Genomic DNA, 22,527 nt, shown 5'->3' with positions numbered 1-22,527 from the left:
TGGAAGTCACTTGAAGACTTACCACGAGTGATTGGGTGAGGTCTGTGTGATCTTAGCTGAAGGAGAATACAGTGAGGACTGTGTGTCCTCACGTTTAAATACCTAGCTGCTCCAACCAGACGTACAACTGTCACAGCAGTTGGAACTGGTCTACCAAATCATCGTCTTCACCAAGCTACTAGTTCTATTTCCTCAACCCTTTCGTTTCCTCATTCATGTGTTGATGAACTTGATCGTTACTGTTTGAAGACTTTGACTGAAGACTTTCTCAATTTCCTCAATCCAATTTCTCCAGTCACTTTGTCTTTAGCCTGCTTATCCTGTTTACACGCTTCTTGTGCTCTGTGCTTGCTTTTATTTCATCATTATGACTATGCTTCTACTCTGTTATGCTTGCACCTGAGTACTTATTCCGCTGCCTGTTGTTCGTGACTTAGGAAATTCCTCACCTTGAATTTCCTCAGTGATGAATTTGTAAAAATCACCTATTCACCCCCCTCTAGTCGATATAACGCACTTTCAAGGTGTGCAAAGATGCACCTCCATCAAACGCACATGGCCTCCACAGCCTTTTGGGACTCCTGTCTTGCATATTCCTCATCCTCATCGTCACCGTCATCCTCGCTTCTTCTCACGGCCGCGAGCAGGCTTCTCCTTCTACTGCTGGCCCTTGGCACGACGACCTCCACGACCACTGTGGTTCTTATTGCCGGACCCACCAGTGCCATCTTGGCCCTTCTCCTTGTCACGCTTCTCATACTCTTGCTTTTGCTTTTCGGCAAGCTGCTCCACTTGCCGGCAGTCGTTGAGATCACGACCCTTGGTGCGGTGGGTCTTGCAGTATGGCTTGCCGGAGCCCTCCATCTTCTTGCCCGTCGCAACCTCCCGGCAATCAGCGCAATACTGCAAAGGCAAGGCAGTGATGGCAATCGAGAGTTCCGACAACTCAAATGCCGCTAAGAAGCCCAAGTCTGACAGCCCCGGCAAAGAGGGTGCCCTAGGCCTTGTTTCTAAGCATTGCAATACCGTTTGTGCCCCGTTTTTATCACTTGCTACCTTGCTGTCTTTTATATTTTTAGATTACAAAACCTATATCTACTATCCTACTACACATGTATCACCATCTCTTCGTCGAACTAGTGTACCTATACAATTTGCCATTGTATTGGGTGTGTTGGGGACACAAGAGATTCTTGTATTTGATTGCAGGGTTGCTTGAGAGAGACAGTCTTCATCCTACGCCTCCCACAGATTGATAAACCTTAGGTCATCCACTTGAGGGAAAATTTCTACTATCCTACAAAACTCTGTGCTTGGAGGCCCAACATGAGTCTACAAGAATAAGTTGTGTAGTAGACATCAAAGGGAATTTAATGCACTGTGAGTTGATAACGGTCCTATGGCAAAAGGCATCTCTCCTTCTGCGCCGTCGGCCCGGCCGAGCCCATCGTCTTGACACGTCCACTAGATGGGTGTTAATAAAGTTTTACCTTTATGCAACGTGCTGACACGCATCCTGATGATCCTCCCCAAGCCGCCTGCCCGCTCGACACCTAATCTTGACAAGCCATTAGCTGATCGATGAGGTGGAGCGATCGAAAAGCGAGAAGGGGGTACTTCCCGGCAAGGAGCTTGACGGGTCTTGGCTTGCTGGTGCGGAGCTTGCCGACAACTGGGATCTTGTACTTCAGTACTAACTTAGTACTTCTCGATGACCTGCTGGGAGGCCTTCTTCACGGTCTTGTATATTGGTATCTTGTCTGTAGTAGTCCTCTGGCAAGCCCTACCGTCGGGAAGGCTATAACTGCCTCTGCACGAGTCAGGGTACTAAGGCACCCAAGTTTTAGTCCACCGACAGTAAAGTTTCATCTTGTTTGAACTTCATTTGGTATTGATTTTCTGAAAAGCCAAAAACAAGCAAAAAACAACAACTGGCACTAGGCACTAAGTTAATAGGTTAGTCCCAAAAAATGGTGTAAAATTGCATAATAAAGCATATAAAGTATCCAAGATTGGTAATATAGTAGCATGAAACAATCAAAAATTATAGATACGTTGGAGACATATCAGCATCCTGAAGCTTAATTTCTGCTCATCCTCGAGTAGGTAAATGATAAAAACAGAATTTTTGATATTGAATGCTACCTAGCATGCTTATCATGTAATTTTCTTACGGTATAAATGAGGAGAAATGATGAAGTAACAATATCAACATAATAATATCCATGAATATAATAAACATAATCATTACTTTTTTCAAAATATACGATGCTCGATGAATGTTATCCATGTAAGCATGGCATGACTCCGCCTTCGCTGCATAAGTATAAATCATGAGCACCCCGGTGTCAAACCAAGCAATTGGATCATACTTTTTGATGTGCATTTTCAACTCCACTCAATTGCCTCCACCATCTCCTCCCTAAACTTCACTCCCTCACCATGATATCCACTTTTAGTTGTACACATGTATTTTCCATCAGTAATTTATCACCATCGAAGACTAGAACAACACCTAACAAACAAGCCGTTTGAGAGGACGGAGGAGGAGGAGGAGGAAGCTGCAGATACAACCAACTGCATGAGGGTGTTCCGGGGAGAAGGCAACATCCATGCAAATGGAGAAAATGGAACGCGGCGAGAAAATAGCCCACCAAGATGTTATGGGGTAAAATCTAAGAATTCTTTTTCGATTGCTAAGTACATAATGTTAATTATCCAGAAATCTTATATGGCTGATGTTCACTAAGAAAGGGTGGCAGTTTAAACGTTTTTACCGGTAGTTTTAGCTGTTAGGGGATGACAGTTTCTTAAGAGCGGCATTGCATTTTTTGGGATGAAAGCTCAAAATTGCCATCATCCAAGAAAATGCCATGTTGCTCGCAAGAAACTGCCATCCCACATCAAACTAAAAATGCCATCAAAACATTCACAAATTTCACACCCTCCCAACGAACGGTCACCAGATAAGAGAATTCTAATTATTTTAAAAAGAACGAAATGTGCCTAGAAAATACAAGACTACTCATAGTGGGAGTAACATAAGTGGTAACATCACACATATCTAGACAAATTAGATGATGTGACAAGTAATTAATGAGAAAAGCTAGACATGTGATAACATAGTATGTTACTCACACTATGGGTAACATCACACATACTACAACAAGATGAGTGTACAACCTAATAAATAAAGTCTTGCATGACACCATACATATGTTACTCCCCACTATGGAGATAGTTACATATGCATGTTATTCTAAGTTACTTACATTATGGGATCAAAAAACCTTTTGGTATATCATGACTACTTGCGTGATCATGCATAACATGATCAGTGAGAATGGGCGTGGACAGAATTTAGATTACACCTTCTATCATCTGATGGACGTACACGTTATGCTGATGAGAAAAGAGGAGTGAATCAGACGTTTCATGAAGGTGCACAATGCAATTAGAGATTTCGATGCGCACGATCAACTACTGAAGGATTTGATGGAGTAGTATTGGAAATGGCATGGCAAAAGAGCCGCCTAGTTTCATTGTTTGTTTGTTGTATTGTACAATAACTTTGATGTATTTGTGTTGCATTTGATGTCGTGGATTCGATGGATTACGTAATAATTTGATATTGTGGGCATGTGAAAATTTTAAGTTGTTTTGGTGATGTTTCATTTCAATTTGTGTGTCTGTACATAGCCGCCGGTCGATCGTCGATTTTACATCTCCACTTTGCATCATCTATTGAAGTTGCTTTTTACATCTTCACATATATCATTTGTTGGAGTTGCCGTTTTTAAGATGTAAAATGCAATTTTTGAGATGTAAATTTTTATAATATCTGTTTTAATCTTTAAATTTGCATTATCTATCGGAGACGCCCTGACACTTCTTTCGTTTTCTACCGGGGCAGGTGGAAACGAGATCTACTCTGAGTAAAGGAGCAGGCGGAAAGGGGTGGTTCAGTTGCGTTCGCTCGATTGATAAAAAAAGAAAAAAGTTGCGTTCGCTCGATCGAGCAGCGGGGAAACAAGCCATGGAGAGCTCGCCGCCCACAATCACCGTCCAGGTGAAGTTCGCCGGCCGAACCATTCCGGTGGAAGTCCCGACATCCGCCTCCACCGCGGAGCTGAAGCTCCTCCTCCAGCCGCTAACCAACGTTCTCCCCCGCGGCCAGAAACTCATCTGCAAAGGCAACGAATTCCAATCCCTTACTGTCTGAACGAGAATTTGCTTTGGGTTATCCCTTTTGCTGTTTCTCTTACTTTCCTTGCGATTCCAGGAAAAGTTCTTGCCGACGCCGCGAGTCTGAGCTCGATGCAGGTGGGGGACGGATCCAAGGTCATGCTCATCGCTTCGCAGGGTCTTCATCAGGGGGTAAATCACCTTGATTTCTTCTCTAATCTGTTCTATTATTTTCGTTCGTTCTCCCGTTATTTTCTTCAGATCTTTAGCAATGAACCTGCAGAAGTTCGATTTCAGTCATGTGCTTTTATGGTTACTCGAAAGTCGATACGGACCGGAATTTTTTGTTATGCTCAACGTTAGTAGGATGAGGAGCTTGATTTTCATTCATTCTTCAGTTTGATGCCCTCACTTTTCAATCATTGGGGTTTTCTGTTGTTTAGGGGAAATTTCTGCGAAGTCATAGTTCCTGCCATGTCACCACATGGCAATGCTAAAATTTCATTAGGAGTCAATTGTAAAAGCATGTCATACATGTTATCTATGGAGTAGTTTGTCACAATCAACTTACATGTGCGCTACTTTCCACAGGAAGGCCCCATCACTAAGAATAGCAGTGGTCTTGCACCAAGTGCAAAAAGAACCTCAAATGTTAAGGATAATCAAACACTAAAACCGGAGATTATCAGCAAAAGCCGAGCGGAGCGTTGGAAAATAACGGGTGTCATTGCTTTATCTGGTTCCAACTTGAAGGTATCTGATTCAACTTGTTTGCAGTATCTTTGCAAATTCAAAGCAACATATAATAGCTGTGATATGACGTTTATCAAACTTCAGTAACTGCCTTTTTTTGAAAAAAGTGGAAGTTCCCGTGTCAATTAACGGTGCGTTAATACAATCAGTGGTTAGTACTTAGTAGTTGTTTTTTGTGTCGAGTAGAGCCCAGACGAAATAATGAAAGCAGTCCTGACATAAGGTTGTTTTCATGTTGGTAGACTGACTTGAGGTCTATACCGTCTATTGTGCTAGTTACCGCGCGTTGCTATTGGAATGCTTGCAATATATTTTGATTTGGATTAATAATATAAGAACTAAACTGAAAGTACATATGATTATTTTATAATTGTAAACTATTTATTGAATATAAATAGCATAAATATAATTAAAACATTTGAGCCTTTTTGCATGCATGGTTGCATGTTGAGATAAATATGTTAGTGTGGATCACCTACTTAGTTATGTAGGATATGTGCAAATGTCACATTCCCAGGTTCATCTCCATTCTCCAAGATACCATGTGATGAAGCAAGACTTTTTTTAATCATCATGGAATGCTTTTATTCTATTGTTACACCGACGACCCGTCCTTTACCTCTTGCCTTCTGAATTACAAATTTTCTTTTATGTTTTGAATACCTAATTTTTCTCGTTGGTTGTAATTTTGGATGCAGGCAGTGCCTGAGGAAGTCTGGGACTGTGGCTCCTCCATACGAGTACTAGATGTCTGTAACAACTCAATTGAAGCAATTCCACAGAAAATTGCTGCCCTTAAATCATTAAATGTAATTGTTGTTTCCAAATAAATTCATTGATGGATTTCTTTGTAAGGAGGTATAGTTGAAAATATCGTCATTTCATCGTGTAGAAATTGTTGCTAACCGCCAATGACATATCTGATGGGGGCATCAGCTGGGAAGGTCTATCATGTGTTGATACATTAACAGTTTTATCTTTAAGCCAAAATCGGTAGGTCTGAATTTTCAAATCCTGTTGTGTGTTATTCATACTGTGAATATTTGTTATGCTGCAAGTGGACACAAACAATCTTGAGTCATTTATAATCTCCTGAAAATTATTACATTCCCCCGTCTTGTGTATGTTTGCTGCTACCACCCACTTGTAAAAGTTGCTCCTATTTCATATACTCCCTCCGTCCCAAAATTCTTGTCTTAGATTCATCTAGACACGGGTGTATCTAATACTAAAACGTGACTTGATACATCCGTATTCAGACAAATCTAAGACAAGAATTTTGGGACGGAGAGAGTATATCTTTTTGACTCGCCAACTCTGACCATTGACTGAGAGCAACCAATGTTTGACACAACTGAAACATGCAGAATGCATTAATTGAAATAACATTGGAAGAATGTATTTTATAATCCAGTAGCTTGGTTTTTCTCGAATCATCTGTGATGGAATCCTTTAGTTTCATAATCATCTGATGCAGTTTGTGTATCTATCTAATAAGTTTTCATGGTTAATGGGACAATTAAAAGTAATTATTTTAGTTTGGGTTTCTTGTTCATGATCTGGCTCTTCGTTAATACCTATTTAAAGAATTTGTCACTGGGCTTTGCTCCTACTCTCGAGATGTATGTGCAAATTTACCTGCCAATAGAAAGGTTCATAGTTCTCATTTGAACGAAATACCTCTATTGCATTGACTTTTGTCTGGAAGACTAAACAAACTGATCTTTGTATGTTTTGACATGCATCTTTGGTACTCAGGATTACAAGATGCTTCGGTTTATAACCTTTTTCATTATCTTGCAGATTGGTCACTTTACCTCCGAGTTTGGGCACATTGACTTTTCTACGTGAACTTTGCATTGCAAATAACATGCTTGGCAGCCTACCTGTTGAAATAGGTTTGCTGAAGCAGCTAGAGATTCTTATAGCAAATAACAATAGGTAGTGTGTGCTAAACTTGCCACTTACTGGACTTGCAGTACCCTCAGTGATGTTATCTGATGTTTTGATATGCTAACATCAGTATTCACATGTTTTACTTATGTATATGCCTGCTTACTACTAAATAGATGTTGTTTATTAAATTTGGGAAGTAATATGAGGTTACTGGGAAGAGGGACGATCTGTATGCTAAATTCTTAATTTTCTGCTGTTCTCATTGTAGTACATCAGTATTCACACTTTTTACTTACGTATATGCCTGCTTACTACAGATAGATGCTGTATATTAAATTTGGGAAGTAATATGAGGTTACTGGGAAGAGGGACGATCTATATGCTAAATTCTTAATTTTCTGCTGTTCTCATTGTAGTTTATAGGATTAGAATGAAGGGGAAAAACATGAGCTTTCGTAGTGGCAGTTTGATTATTTTTTAATAGTCGTTGCATCTTGTAAGTTGCTCTGCAATAGAATGTTCTATGAACATTCTATTGTTCTATGAATATTCTATTGTTCCTAAATGTTGGCATGTGTTATACTTGTAGCATCCAATGGGAATTATGGTGGTACTGTTTGATCTGAAAATTGAAAGGTATCCTGATCTTTCACACTACATCATTTTCACTTGTTAACAGGATAACTTCGCTGCCTTCCTCTATAGGCGACTGTGAATCTCTCTTTGAGGTGTGTGCTTTCTCTTCTCTCTTTCTCCAGTGAAGCACCCACCTATCCTAGCATACAGTGATCCTTCGAAGCAAATGCCCCATGAACTCTTTTGAGCTTTGCAGTTGGCAGTTTTAGTTCACCAAAGTTTTGACTTCATCAGGTGGACTTATCATCAAATCTTTTAGCCGAACTACCAAAGGCTTGCGGAAACCTTCACAATCTGAAGGTATGTGCCTAACCGCCTATACCTACATGGGAAGATGCATTCCCAATCACTAGCTATATATATGTGTATTACTAAAATGTACTACTATGAAATAAAACTCTGATGGGGATTAGCAGAACATCTGAGTTAAATGTCACAACATTAAATGTCCAATTGTAATGACTTTAAAAATGCAGATGCTTAACCTGTGAATGCAGTAATTATTCTTGTACATAACATAGTAGCACAACAAATTCAACCGTTATTAATGTGAATTATTCCTTCATGATGTTTTTGATCTCACGTAGGCTGAGCATGTGAGTTAACTCTCTTTGTTTCTTAAAGAATCATTCACTAAACTCTTGTTTAATTACTTGAGAGTCGAGAAAGTCATAAATGTTTAGGCTTTGGTGATATTGCATGATATAACTAAATTAGAGCATGGAATGGACGACTGGTTTTGTTTTATTTGGTCAATACTTGCTATCTTGTGGTGAAAACAGAAAATTATTTGTCTCTTGTCTCTTGTGTAACCGTGTTGCACATTTCTATTCTCTATTTGCTTGCCTCTTCTTTTTAATCTTGGCAATATTTATACTGAAGAGAACATACCGTACTATTCGATGTTTGTAAGAAGTTACTTCCAACAGACTCTGCATCTAAGGAACAATGGTCTTAATTCCCTACCGCCGACTTTATTCAAGAAGTGCTGGCGGCTTACTACACTTGATCTCCATGGCACTGGAATCACAAATGACATTCTTCGACAGGTATAAGTTCACAGAAAGGTTGAAACCTTCACACATAGGTTGTTTTGTTTGTTATCATCATCACTCCAGTGGAGTTAAGATGGCTATATACATACTTTTTTTTTGACTGAATACATACTTACATTTGGAATAGGAAAATTCAGTTTCACCATCCAAGCTCTGTTTGTTTCTGCAATCTCTCTTACTGCTGCTTTCTATAGCTGGGTTCGCCCCTGGGACACTTACACATAATATAGTTTCCATGTTTATACCACCTTTTGATAAGTACACTATTTGTTATATATCGATGCTATTCCTTACATTTCAACCGAAATATGATTAAATTCTCTACCGTATTGCCTGTTTGGCCTTGGCTCTGACGTAGATATTTTATGGTGGTAATGTTATTTTACTTTATACGAGCAGATGGAGGGCTGGGAGGAGTTTGATGAACGTAGGCGGCAGAAGTATCAAAAGCAGCTGGATTTTCGTGTAGGATCATCAGGTGTTTTCGACGAGGGTGCGGATGATGATAACCGGCATGCATAAGTGTCTTTCTTATTACAGACAGGGTTTTGCGCTTCCAATATTGACCCAGAATTATTCTATAATTGAACTTGAACAGACATGGAGCTGATATTATTCCTCACATTTGGGTTGTGTATTTGTTTATTCCTCTCATTTCATTACATTTTAATACCAAGTGATGAAAAGTGGTGGCTACCTGTTAAACATTATCAGAGTATTTGCATCCCCAGCATTCATAACTTATCAAGAACTTGCAAGATTTTTTTAGAAACACTAGACGATTGCCTATGCGTTGCAACCAGGACTGGAATTTTTCTAGTACTTTAACCTGTGTTTTTCTGCCCATATTAATCTGATTGTGTAAAAAAAATTATTTTATTTGGTAAGCACTTGTTGGCTTATGAAAGAAAAAATAATTTTGTTTGGTAAGTTAATAATAGGTGGATGCAGTTAAGGCAGTTTCAGGAAAATTTATGTAAAAAGACTTGAGATGAGACAAAAAGAATCAAAACGGGAGAGTGAGGGGAGAATGGATTAGGTTGGACGAAGCATAAGCGGACGACAGAACCCAAATATTTTTTAACGCAATATAAGAGAACCATGCGGAACAAATCTTAATGTAAAAATGGACAAAATAAAATAGGATTATGTTTTGGTTATAAAATATCGGAATCGATAACTCCCGAACGACCCGTACTTTTGAATCTCGTCCCAAACGTGTCCTAAACCGTCAGATGAGCCGCACTGATCTTGATGCAGAGCACAATGCCACGTCATTTTGTTTGAGCGTTCGGGATGACCGACCAGACCACCGAACGCATCGGCTTATCCACTCACCCACCCCAGCCAACGCTCACTTTTTCCCCTTTCTTCACATCACAAGCGGCGGAGACGAGCTCCTGTGGGGTGGTTGCCCTGCAAGTGTCACCGGAGACCGCAGCGGGAGGAGCTCGCGCAGTGGACGCCTCGGCGGCGTGGGGATGAGCTCGCGCGGTGGATGCCTCGGCGGCGCAGGGAGGAGCTCGCGCGGTGGACGCCTCGTCGGCGCGGGAGGAGCTCGCGCGATGGAGGCCTCGGTGGTGTGCGGATGAGGTCGTGCCCAGGGCGGAGGAGCTCGAGACCGCGGCGGGAGGAGCTCGAGCGATGGACGCCCCCGACGGAGGAGTTCTTGCGTGGCCGCGGCCGGGAGGAGCTTGTACGGTGGATGCCCCAGCGGCGCGGGGAGGAGCTCGTGTGTGGCCTCGGCGGGGCGGAGGAGCACGACAGGTCCCTGACGGCGGGTTGAATCCCTCCGCGTGCTCCTCACTGGTGTGAGCACATGCCGCCGCGATTTCTGGTCCGCGCGACCGGCTGGAGGTGCGGTCGTGGGCGGGGGCCGAGCGCGGCCTGCTCGCTTGCGCCGTCGCGGCGGGCGTCGAGGCCGTCCCCCTCCGCGAGACCTTCGTCGTCCCCCTCCGCGAGACCTTCGCCGACGCTGACCATCCGGCCTCCGACCCGCTCCAGGGTACCCCTTCCTCCGCAAGCTCGTCCCTAAACCGGTCAAGGTGCCGCTATCGGCAGACGCCGAGCGCGCCTGCTCGCCCACGCCGACGCGGCCGACGTCGAGTCTGCCTCTATTCGCGTGGTCCTCGCCGCTGTGGCCAGCACCAGGCGCAGTGCTCGAATGTGAATGAAGCCAGTGACGAGGACGTGACCGAGGTGCTGCTCGCCGCTGCGACCAGCACCAGGCGCGCGTTCCGGGGGTGAACTACAAGGCCTCCAGCCGCACCATCGAGCCGCACAACTTCATTTACATGCAGGTAGCATCCCGTATCTGCAGGCTGCCAAGGTGTTCTGATCCTGTACCTGCACGTAGCATCCTGCTCACCCCTTCTGTTCATTTTTTCAGTTCATCAACCTTCAAAATTGCCATGTCTTTGTCCGAGTATAGACACATCACAATTTCGTAATTACACTCTCACTTTTATTTCTTGAGTAACCGTACTAGTAAACGCACGGCGATTGAAAAGTATATTTGCCATGGCAACCAAAATCATGTGAACTTTTGTTAAGTTTTATAGATGATGTTGCCATGGCAACTAAAGCATATGTTTGCCATGACGGCAACCTATTCATAGTGTGTTTTTTCATATGTATTCGAATAATTTTTCCATGGTTAAGTTTTATAAGTTCTATAGTTTATGGGTCATGCAATTTTTTTGTATACGGATACATATAATGGCACCTTTTTCTTATACAAAGCATGACAAGTATAATGAGAACAACATGGCAATATTTTCACATGCATCTGCCATGGTGAATTGTGTTTCATATTTTTTGTGTTTACTTTATATACATGCAATTTTTCTGTTGCATGACAAATATGTTGCCATGCCAATTCAATTTTTGTTGCCATGACATTTTAAATCATGTTTTTTCGTTGCCATGGTAATAAAACAATATATATTGCCATGGGTAGCTCCATGGCATTTGGGAGTCGGGACTGTTCATATGTATTTGCCATGGCAAATTTTAATACTTCCTCATTAAAAATGTTCTTTGCCATGGCAAGTGTTGTTTTTTGGTGCAATATTATTTTTTCCATGGCAATTTTACCTTTTTAACATAGAAAATTTACCTACATTGCCACGGCAATATAGTGCCTTTAAATTAAAAAGAAAAAGGTGGCGCAATTGTCTTTTAATTTGGCCATGGCATTTTTTCCTATATTGACATGGCAAATTTAATTATAACGGCATGGCAAAAAAATTAAACTCTTTTTTTCTGTGAGATTTTTTTAAAAGTTGCCATATTGCTTGCAAATTTTTCCATGGCAATTTTTAACCTTTACATACATGTCAATATAATCTCTAATAGCAATTTTTTCCATGCCAAATTAACTTTTATGGGACTATGGCAATTTACTCTAATTTTCTAGCAAGAGTTTTGTATTCACGATATGGCAAAAATCTAAAAACACTTTTTGCCATGGCAAAATCTGCAAGTAATATGGCAACTTTTAGTAAACCTTATCTAAAAAATGTGCGTGAAATTGCCATGGCCAAAAAAATTATATAAAAGAAACAAACTTGCTATGCGCCGTAAAGTGAATTTGCCGTGGCAAATTCACCAAATAACATGGCAAATTTTATCTAAAAATTTGTGCATGATTTTGCCATGGCAAAAGTATTTATCTAAAAGAAAGAAATTTACCATGGAAAATTTTTAATGACTTTTCCTTCATTAAAAAAATTGTTTTTTGCCATGGCAAGTGTTGTTTTTAGTGACAATTTTACTTACTTTTTTCATGGCAATTTTTTCTTCTTGACATGGCAAATTTACCTATGTTACCATGGCAATATAATACCTTTAAATGGCAAAAAAAATATGTAAAAAATTTATTTTAATTTGCCATGGCAATTTTTACTATATTGACATGGCAAATTTAATTATAATGCCATGTCAATTTCTTTTTAACCTCCTTTTTTCTGTGAGATTTTTACTTTTTCTTCCGTGGCAAATTTTACCTTTTTCACATGGCAAAGTTACCTACATTGCCACTGTAATCTTTAGCTTTTGCATACATGTCAATATAATCGCTAGTGGCAATTTTTTTCATGCCAAATTAACTTTTATGGGACGATGCCAATTTACTCTAATTTCCTTGCATTTTTTTGCTTTACATATGATCCATGGATTTTTTTTTACTTTTTCATCATTCATGGAACCACGGTAAATTACTTTTAAGAAACATGGCAATTTCTCCCAAACTATATATGGTACACTTTTTGTGTGTGTTTTACATTTTTCTGCCACTACGTAAAGATTCAAATTTGCCATTACTTCTTTTTTGCGCCATTTGAAAACATAAACTTGAACATGGCAACTTTTTTCATATTGGCAAAATCCCATGGCAATTTTGTCGTGCAAAAGACCAATGCTTATTTGTCACAGCAAAAAAGGGCTTTTTTCGATGTGTGCACTTTTGGGCTTTTCTTCTCTTTTTTATTTCTACATAAAAAGGGCCCGTAGGCGACGGGAAGGAGAGTTCGGGCTGGGAGGCCATGGAGGCGACGGGAAGGAGTGTTCGGGCTGGGAGGCCTCTCCCCCCGAACGAAATCGTTCGTCGGGGGAAACCTATCGTGCCGAACCTCTCGTTCGGTCTGGGAGGTCCCTAGACCGAACGTTCGGTGGTTATCGACGTCCTAAAATATACATTCTGTCATTATTTAAACTGACAAAAATAGATGTGCCCATTGATCTGTTGTACTAGTTTACCAAAGATAAGAGATTTAAACTGCCAAACTTACATTTGTAAATAAAGGGTGTATTTATTTGTTTACAGAGCATGAATTTATTGCTATTTGTTGGATTACAAAAGATGTCTAACCGGCATTAGGTTTTACCCAAAAAAACAATTTGTTGGGGGATCGTGAATTTAGTGCTATACAATAGATTGATCTGATTTATTGGGTTATCAAAAATCATTTTTATGAAAACCGGATCGACATGGAAATCCGAAAAAATTGATGAAGGGTGGAAGGAGAGACGAATAGTGGTGGTGAGAAAAATTAACGTAAGATGGAACATGTATCAAGTCTAGACTTGAACTCGGGTGGGTAGATTTTACTGCAAGGAATTACTTCACCAGAACTTTTCAGATGCTTCCAAATGATTATCGATTGTCTATTTGATTATTCTAATCTTGTAGGCGAAGGATGCTGTGTATTGTCCATCGGCGGTGAATTTCCATGTGATCTTATCAACCTCATTTGTGCTAAGCTCAGTTTTCGCTTATCTTAGTCCAAAGGATGACGAATTCGTTCACGTGGGCGACCGTGAGGCCATCCGCTGTCCTAATCTGTGCAATGAGCAACACTGTTATTGTTTGAACTTGTTTCGTCTTCATACCCGGAGAAGCAGAGACGGTGGCTCATGCAATCAACTCGACATGAAAAAGTTGTCTTCGAGAACATGCCATGGTATCTTGTGGTCCAGCCATTCGAGCAAAATAAATGGCTACCAAAATGAGCAAACGAATGTCTAAGGGTATATATCCTGAACAAACAAGAGCGGGAGACGCTACAGCAATGGGGTTGAGCACTCAGCAAGTCCATTTCCTCGTCTCCTCGGAGTCTCATCAAGCAACATCAATATCTGATCAAACAGACGAATTCCCCATCAATCTACTCAATTTTCCATGTCTTCACCTGATATTCTTGTGTTCTTCGCATGCCGTTAAATTTCCCTCTTTCGCAGTCTAGTCGCCGGCTAGCGGCACCTTAAAACTGAAGCTGTATTCAGTGAGTAGACCTAAAGCAATACGATGTCAATTTCTCCTCTTGCACTCCAAAAGGTTTTCACCTACTCTGATAGCATACGATGTCAGACTACCAGTCTATGGTCAGCATTGTTCATAACTGTTCGGCACTGTAATTTGTTCGCCGTGGGCAGCATTGCCTTTGCAACCCCTGGATGTTGTTCTCAGCAGTAGGTTTCGTTGTTTTGAAAACGAGGTCGCCAACGACCAGATTGGATCTGTCCTCTGATGACGACTAATCTCTGCCGCCGTCCCCGTCGAAGAAAACGTGCATCTTTCTTGGCCCTCTGAGAGCAATGCATTTGTTGCTTCTTATTGGCATACTTACTTTGAAGGTTAGCATTTCCGTGAGAAACATGCGATGTACAACCATACAATAATTCTTAAGTCCACTCTGCTTTGGAATTCTACCAGCAAAGGTCATATTTTATCTTACATACCTCAAGGCGCTCTACTCCAGCTTGCAAGCACGAAACCTCCGGCGGTCTTATCCTGCAATTGATCCATCAGTAAAAGTCACTATTATATTGCCTCAGTTTCTTGGACAAAATAGAATGAAAAGGCTAAAAATCTGACGTCAGATATATAGGCATGGCAATTTATATTGGCACGTGGCAAATATAATTTGCAAGCACGGCAATTTCCGGTAAAAAATTGAACTAACACGGATTTGCCATGCCATTCTTGACACGCACAACTTGCCATGAAAACGTACGTTTTGCCATGCCTAAAAATCAGACGTCTGCCGAATATCCGGATCCAAAGAAAAGAATGTCATGTCTTAAATAAACGAGGAAAATAATTATACTATCATAAGCACATCACATGTCTGTTGTAATAACTATATTATCCCATTTCTTTTTGGAACGAAAGGACTCCCATTTTAAAAACATGACTTCAAACTATTTCGAGTCGTTTATAAATTTTGATCCAAGAGCTGTAGACTATAGCGACCTCTTACATTCTAGCAGGTAAGATTACTTCCTAAAGTTGCAAGATTATTTTATAGGCAAAAAATATATAATTTTGGTATTTTTGGGAAGGCGCCCATTGCACAAATTAGCATCACCAACTTGGCCATATGCATTACCCAAGAATTTTGGTGAATAAATGCCCATCTTTACATACCCCGTGAAGAAAAAAGTTCATTGTTATATAAGCTCATCAAAATAAATAAAAATTCCGCAATTCTTATGAAAAATTTCAACTTGTTTCTTAACTCCTTAGTTATCCAGATTTACGCCGTGCATACGACTACAATTCGTACATTGTAGCTCACATTTTGGATGATTTTTAATGAGATAATATTACCGGGAGTCATAGAACTTGTGCTCGATGTTTAGTTTGATGCTAAAATGTGACGCCCGGATAATCAAGCTACAGTAATCCCACGTTAATGTTGCCACGTCACCTCGATTTCTGTTGCTAATCTCGCGTTAGTTCGAAACCGGTTCGAATTCGAATTCAAACTCAAGCAAACAATAAAATATTTTCAAATATTTAAAACTAAAATGTTGGGGTGTTGCCGAATAATTCATGAGTAATAATGGTGGAGAAACCAACATTTCTTATAATATTTAAATTCACTAAAATAACCAAAGCATAGGGCAAAATAATTAATTTAATGCCTTTTATAAAGTTATAATAATATAACTAAATTAGTAGTGTGCCAAAATAATTATGGCAGTGGCCTAATTAGTAATACTAATTTAGGTGCTAACTTGGTATTTTATAAAACTAAAATAATAGAAACTATAAATGAAAACAGTAAAAAAATAAAAGAAAAAAATAAAAGGAAAAGCAAATCAAGAAAGAACAAAAAAAGGGGGGCAAAGCCCCCCCTCTCCTTGGGCCGAGTGGCCCAACTAGCCACCCAGGCCACCAGGAGGCCCACCCCGCTCTCCCCATATCCCCCATCCCCCGAAACCCTAGCCCAACCACCCACCCACACTACCCCCCGATTCACTCGCTCCCTCTGCCCCTCCCCCGATCCAGATCGAGGGGCAGAGACTCCGGCGACCACGCCCCGCCCCCCCCCCCCCCCCCCAAGACGCCGGCGCCCGTTCCTGGCGCTGCCCCGCCGCCGCTGCGGCTCACGGCCTCGACACGCCGGGCCTTATCGCCGTCGTCTCCCCGCCTCGCCCCCGACACCCGCGGCGCCCTGAGGCCGACGTCGCCGCGCGGCGCCCCCCGTCGCCGGACTTCCTCGTCCCCGTCGCCGTCGTCTACCTCGTCCTCTCCCTCGCCGGACCACCCCGACCCCCGCTGCCTTTCCCCCTACCGGCCCCGTGAGCTCCGCTCCTCCTCCTCCTTCCCCTGTTCTCGTGCGCGCAAGCCCACGGCCGCGCACGCACGCGCGCGCCCTGGCCCCCCGGTCCCCGACTGCCGCTCCCTGCGCGCGGCCCTGCTCGCCGTCCCCTTCCGTTGTCCGCCGTGGCCGCGCTCCGGCCGCGTCCAGTCTGGCCTCTCACGCGCTCGCGCAGGCCCTCGTCGCGCCCTGTCTCTGCAACCCACCGGCCGGCCTCGCGCCGCTCCGGCCACGGCCGTGCTCGGACACCCCCCACCAGCTCGCCGTGCCGCCGCCCACTCGCCGTACGCGCCCTTCCCCACGCGCGCCCCGCTGCTGCACTGCCGCCGTGCCGCCGCCCACTCGCCGTACGCGCCCTTCCCCACGCGCGCCCCGCTGCTGCACTGCCGCCGCTGCTTTCCGCGGCATCGCCCGCCGCTGACGTCGCAGCCCGACGCGCGGCAGCGCTCACCGCCGCCCCGCACCGCTCCTCCCGCACCGCCCCACGAGCCTCGCTGAGGCCACGGCCTCGCCCCCCCGCGCCGGGCTACGGCCACCGCCGGCGCCCCCTGTTGCCCCGTTCGGGCGCACGGGCGCCCACGCCCACACCCCGCGCCCGTTAACCCTGTTGGCCACATGGGCCTATGACAAGTGGGGCCCGCCCCTGAGAACAAAAGAAAAAGGAATTAAAAAGAAAATATAAATAATAATAATTAAAATAATAATAATAATATATTAAAAATAATTAATTAATTGAAGAATTAATTAACCTAATTAATTTTTGATTAATTAAACTAATCTAATAACTAAACTAATTAAACTGTTAGTTAATTAATTATTCAGTCAATGACAGGTGGGCCCCGCACGTCAGTTTGACCCAGTCAACGCCCTGTTGACTGCTGACGTCATGATGACGTCAGCAGGCACTATTCTGGATAATGTTGAATTAAATAAATTAAATAAATTCTAAAATGATTTAAAACTTTAGAAAATCATATAAAATAACCGTAGCTCAGATGAAAATACTTTCTACATGAAAGTTGCTCAGAACGACGAGACGAATCCGAATACGCAATCCGTTCGTCCGCCACGCGTCCCTAGCATAGTGAACCTGCAACATTTCACCTCCGGTTCATCTGTCCGAAAACGCGAAACATCGGGAATACTTCCCGGATGTTCCCCCCTTCGCCGGTACCACCTACTGTCGCGTTAGGACACACCTAGCACTGCTCATTGTCATGTCACGCATCGTCATGCTTATGTTTGCATTGTATTTACTGTTTCCTCCCCCCTCTTCTCTCCGGTAGACTACGAGACCGACGCTGCTGCTGACCAGTTCGACTACGGAGTTGACGACCCCTCCTACTTGCCAGAGCAACCAGGCAAGCCCCCCCTTGATCACCAGATATCGCCTATTCTTCTCTATACTGCTTGCATTAGAGTAGTGTAGCATGTTACTGCTTTCCGATATCCTATCCTGATGCATAGCCTATCCTTGCTTCTACTGTTGTTACCTTTACCTGCAATCCTACATGCTTAGTATAGGATGCTAGTTTTCCATCAGTGGCCCTACATTCTTGTCCGTCTGCTGGGCGGTGATCACGGGTATATACTTATATACTATATACATGACACATGTGATGACTAAAGTCGGGTCGGCTCGTAGGAGTACCCGCAAGTGGATCTTTGTGGCGGAGCGACAGGGCAGGTTGAGACCACCTAGGCGAGAGGTGGGCCTGGCCCTGGACGGCGTCCGCGGTTACTTCGACACACGCTTAACGAGTTCTTGGTATTTGATCTGAGTCTGGCCATTTGGTCTATACGCACTAACCATCTACGCGGGAGTAGTTATGGGTATCCCGGCGTCGTGGTATCAGCCGAAGCCTTCGTGACGTCAGCGACTGAGTGGCGCGCGCCGGATTGGACAGGAACGCCACTAGGCTAGGTCTGTTTCCGGCCGCGTTCGCAACGTGCAGGTGTGCAATGGGCGATGGGCCCAGACCCCTGCGCGCATAGGATTTAGACCGGCGTGCTGACCTCTCTGTTGTGCTTAGGTGGGGCTGCGACGTGTTGATCTTCCGAGGCCGGGCATGACCCAGAAAAGTGTGTCCGGCCAAATGGGATCGAGCGTGTTGGGTTATGTGGTGCACCCCTGCAGGGAAGTTTATCTATTCGAATAGCCGTGTCCCTCGGTAAAAGGACGACCCGGAGTTGTACCTTGACCTTATGACAACTAGAACTGGATACTTAATAAAACACACCCTTCCAAGTGCCAGATATAACCCGGTGATCGCTCTCTAACAGGGCGACGAGGAGGGGATCGCCGGGTAGGATTATGCTATACGATGCTACTTGGAGGACTTCAATCTACTCTCTTCTACATGCTGCAAGATGGAGGCTGCCAGAAGCGTAGTCTTCGACAGGATTAGCTATCCCCCTCTTATTCTGGCATTCTGCAGTTCAGTCCACCGATATGACCCTTTACACATATACCCATGCATATGTAGTGTAGCTCCTTGCTTGCGAGTACTTTGGATGAGTACTCAAGGTTGCTTTTCTCCCTCTTTTCCCCTTTCTATACCTGATCGTGGCAACCAGATGCTGGAGTCCAGGAGCTAGAGATCCCGAGGATGATTCTACATGGAGTTCGGCTTCGAGGAGTAGTTAGGAGGTCCCAGGCAGGAGGCCTTGCCTTTTCGATCGTTGCTAATTTTGTGCTAGCCTTCTTAAGGCAAACTTGTTTAACTTATGTCTGTACTCAGATATTGTTGCTTCCGCTGACTCGTCTATGATCGAGCAATTGTATTCGAGCCCTCGAGGCCCCTGGCTTGTATTATGATGCTTGTATGACTTATTTATGTTGTAGAGTTGTGTTGTGATATCTTCCCGTGAGTCCCTGATCTTGATCGTACACATTTGCGTGCATGATTAGTGTACGGTCAAATCGGGGGCGTCACAAGTTGGTATCAGAGCCAACTGCCTGTAGGAACCCCCCTTTCCACACTCCTTGGCCGAAGTCGAGTCTAGACATTACAAAACTTTTACTAACATGGCTGTGTGTCTTACGGGCCCACGTCGCCATTGGGTGGTACTAGGATCTTTTACTCCTCGACCTTTACTCTGGGACTCTGAACTCTCTTCTACTCGGGTTAAACGAATTTGCTAACTCTAACACTAGGATCTCGTTATCACTTTCACCCGGAGAGCCCCTTATTACTGATGATCGTCTGCTGCCCGTGAAGACCCTGAAGATACTCTCCGCTGATAACCCGAGAACTTGTGTTTATCGCTTTTGCAATTCCCTTTCATCGATAAACTCCTATGGATAACCACGTATACTCGCCACTCATACAATGTTTCCCAGTTGATCTTGTTATTACAAGATACCCCGAAATTCTCTCTGTTGTTCCGAGAATCCTTTGAGCTTACTGCCTTGCTGTTCTTTGTCACCTGAATACCCCTACGGATAATTCTCGCACTTACCGAGTATCCGCTCATCCCCAGTTGATTCAAGTATTCCACAATAGTCTTCAAAATACTATTCGATCTTCCGAAAATCCTCAGGAGCCTATTGCTCTTGAAATTCTTGTTTCCCTGCATTATGGTTAATCCCATAAGTCTCGTAATCTTATTGGCATCTCTTGTCATTATCATTTTGAGTCCGTTGATTCAATTTGTTGCGAATGCTCGCAATCCTCAATCATATCCTAGAATTCATTCTTCCGGCTCAGACGTCATTTTAAACGTGAGCTGGATCTCGACCTATCAAATTGCCATCGATTGTATCCCTAAGGCTATTCAACTTATCCATCCCTAATCAGAGCATTGCTTCGGATCCCTTGATTTGGAAATCATAATTCCTTTGCATTTGAGCTTTGAGTTAGTCAGTTGCTTCTATAATCCGATGCACTTGCATTCCTTCTTCCTTTGATAGAGTACCGATACTCACATCAGCTCCGTTGTAGACCACCAGACCTCTTGTTGGATTATTATCTGGCAGTGTCCTCCATATTCAAATAACCTTGTGAGCCTTTCCACGGATATATAAGGCCTTTGGTAAATTGTTTCCTCTACTTTCTCAACCATGCTCTGTTTTTGAGCTGGTGGTATTTACTATTGAAGCTTGTGGTATATGTTTCCACGATACCCTGACAGGTTGAACCTATGCCTTCCTTAATATGTGTGAACTCAAAAGTTTTCGCGAGTCATACTCTTCTGGTATTTTGCTAGATAAAATTTCAACACTACAACTTATTCGAAAGTGAGAGGTGAATGGAAGGTTATACATTGAAGAAGTGGGAGTCGACCTTGAACCTTGTGTTCATGCCCATGGACACGATGTAGATCCTACCATAGAAGCTTCTTGTAATAATAACTATTTTGTTGATATAATATCATCTGGTATCTGTGAATTGACCCTATGCAATCGTGGTTCCGACCATATTTTCTCTTTGATCCCATTTCTCGGACAAGTTAAAGCACTTGTCTTTTGCAAGTCAATACCCCAGTCCAACCTCTACTTTGGTTTGTCGTCGAGTATTACCCCCCTGGTATCTCGAGATTATCACGGAACTGCATAGCTTATTATGAGTTCTCCATCAAGTATTACATTCTCATTGATTCCAATTTTTCACGGGCTCCGAGTTATTAAACACTCAAGGACATCGATAACTGAATCGAGTCCGCATCATGATTAAACAACTCTTAGTAATCTTCTTTGCTTACGAGTTCGTACTCGATCACGTCATCCCTAGCCTGCTCGGCTATATCCTTATCTTGATGATTTTAACTGTGCTACCTGGTCCTTATTCCCGGAGCACCACTTTCGACGATGAGCTAAGCTTACGTCGATTTTCCTCGTCATATCGTTTCACCTCGAACAACAAACTTGACCTCGAGTTTGTGTAGTATCTGTGGCTCCAATAATCTTTTGTTGCATCATTCCTGTTGCTTGATGCAGTCGCTGATCAATTGCTTCTTCGTGGATCCCCTCGACAATAAAATGTCGTGATCGTCATCAACATTTTGACTCCTTCCAGGATATCAATGGAATTCTTGATGATAAGTGCCATCCTCGTTCCTTGGTAATTTGAGTTACCATCGACAACATCCTTACATTCCTTTCATCACAAACTTGATCATATTATGGAGCTCCTTGCTAACCAGCTTATGTTATGTTCTACATTGAAGTATTACTGTCTTTCATGTCAAGGATGTTGTGAGGATTGCCCCACCTCTTAAGAATTCCTGATATAGTAATACTTCTCGCCATCTCCATTCATTTCCAGGTTCACGTGTTGATTCTAACCGGGATACCAACAGGTGAACTGTGTTGTTCGGATTCTAAAACTTCTAGCAACCCTATTGCTTTGAAGTCAATGGTCGGCCGTTCATTCTTAGACTATTGATTATTGAATTACCATTCCGACGTTGGTCGTGCAACCCATCCCATATTTCGGGTGCACTTTTCAACCAATGTTTAATTGGGTATGTTTTCCTCGAGCATACCTCATTATATCATTCGATCTAGCTAATGTTATCTCCTTGGTCACATAGTTGTGGAAATCCATCTTGGAAATCTCAATGGATTGTCGCTGAGTCAATCAGCCACCTCCTCATCCTCTCGTTGGTATACTGATGGACTCTTGTTTCGGAACTCGCTTCCATAGTTTGTTTCGCGAGAATCTTACAATGTCATCTCGTCAATTGGTGTTGCACCTTTTTCTTCTTAGGCATCCTAAGTCTGAGGAATCGTGACACCAATCAGATCTGAATCTCGGTCAGATATGATGGTTGGAACATATTTCCAAGAGTTATAACATTGGTCTCTACATAACTCGATAAGGTGGTGTCTTTGCTTAGCACCCCTAGCCAGAGGACCTTTTGTTATAATTTCCTTTTTAGCAAGGTTAACC

At 43.0% G+C, this 22,527-nt stretch overlaps 1 protein-coding gene across 1 annotated transcript; it reads left to right on the top strand.

The window, feature by feature from the left end:
• The first annotated feature begins 3,887 nt into the window (after window positions 1-3,887).
• LOC109744831 (plant intracellular Ras-group-related LRR protein 8) lies at window positions 3,888-9,235 on the top strand. Its single transcript, XM_020303969.4, has 10 exons — window positions 3,888-4,193; window positions 4,283-4,377; window positions 4,777-4,938; window positions 5,637-5,747; window positions 5,831-5,931; window positions 6,742-6,879; window positions 7,514-7,562; window positions 7,705-7,770; window positions 8,400-8,519; window positions 8,925-9,235. The coding sequence occupies exons 1-10, from the start codon at window positions 4,037-4,039 to the stop codon at window positions 9,045-9,047; spliced, it is 1,122 nt and encodes a 373-aa protein (XP_020159558.1). The 5' UTR covers window positions 3,888-4,036; the 3' UTR covers window positions 9,048-9,235.
• The last annotated feature ends 13,292 nt before the right edge of the window (window positions 9,236-22,527 follow it).

Source organism: Aegilops tauschii, chromosome 1 (genome assembly GCF_002575655.3).
Source record: "Aegilops tauschii subsp. strangulata cultivar AL8/78 chromosome 1, Aet v6.0, whole genome shotgun sequence".
Lineage (NCBI taxonomy): Eukaryota > Viridiplantae > Streptophyta > Magnoliopsida > Poales > Poaceae > Aegilops > Aegilops tauschii.
This window is presented reverse-complemented; position numbering and strand designations above follow the sequence as displayed.

What these genes read in the sequence shown, in the direction of transcription:
- LOC109744831 (XM_020303969.4), top strand. Translation starts at nt 4,037, where the DNA reads ATGGAGAGCTCGCCGCCCACAATCACCGTCCAGGTGAAGTTCGCCGGC. An exon ending in GAAACCTTCACAATCTGAAG is followed by an intron (nt 7,771 to 8,399) that starts GTATGTGCCTAA and finishes TACTTCCAACAG; the next exon opens with ACTCTGCATCTAAGGAACAA. An exon ending in CAAATGACATTCTTCGACAG is followed by an intron (nt 8,520 to 8,924) that starts GTATAAGTTCAC and finishes TTATACGAGCAG; the next exon opens with ATGGAGGGCTGGGAGGAGTT.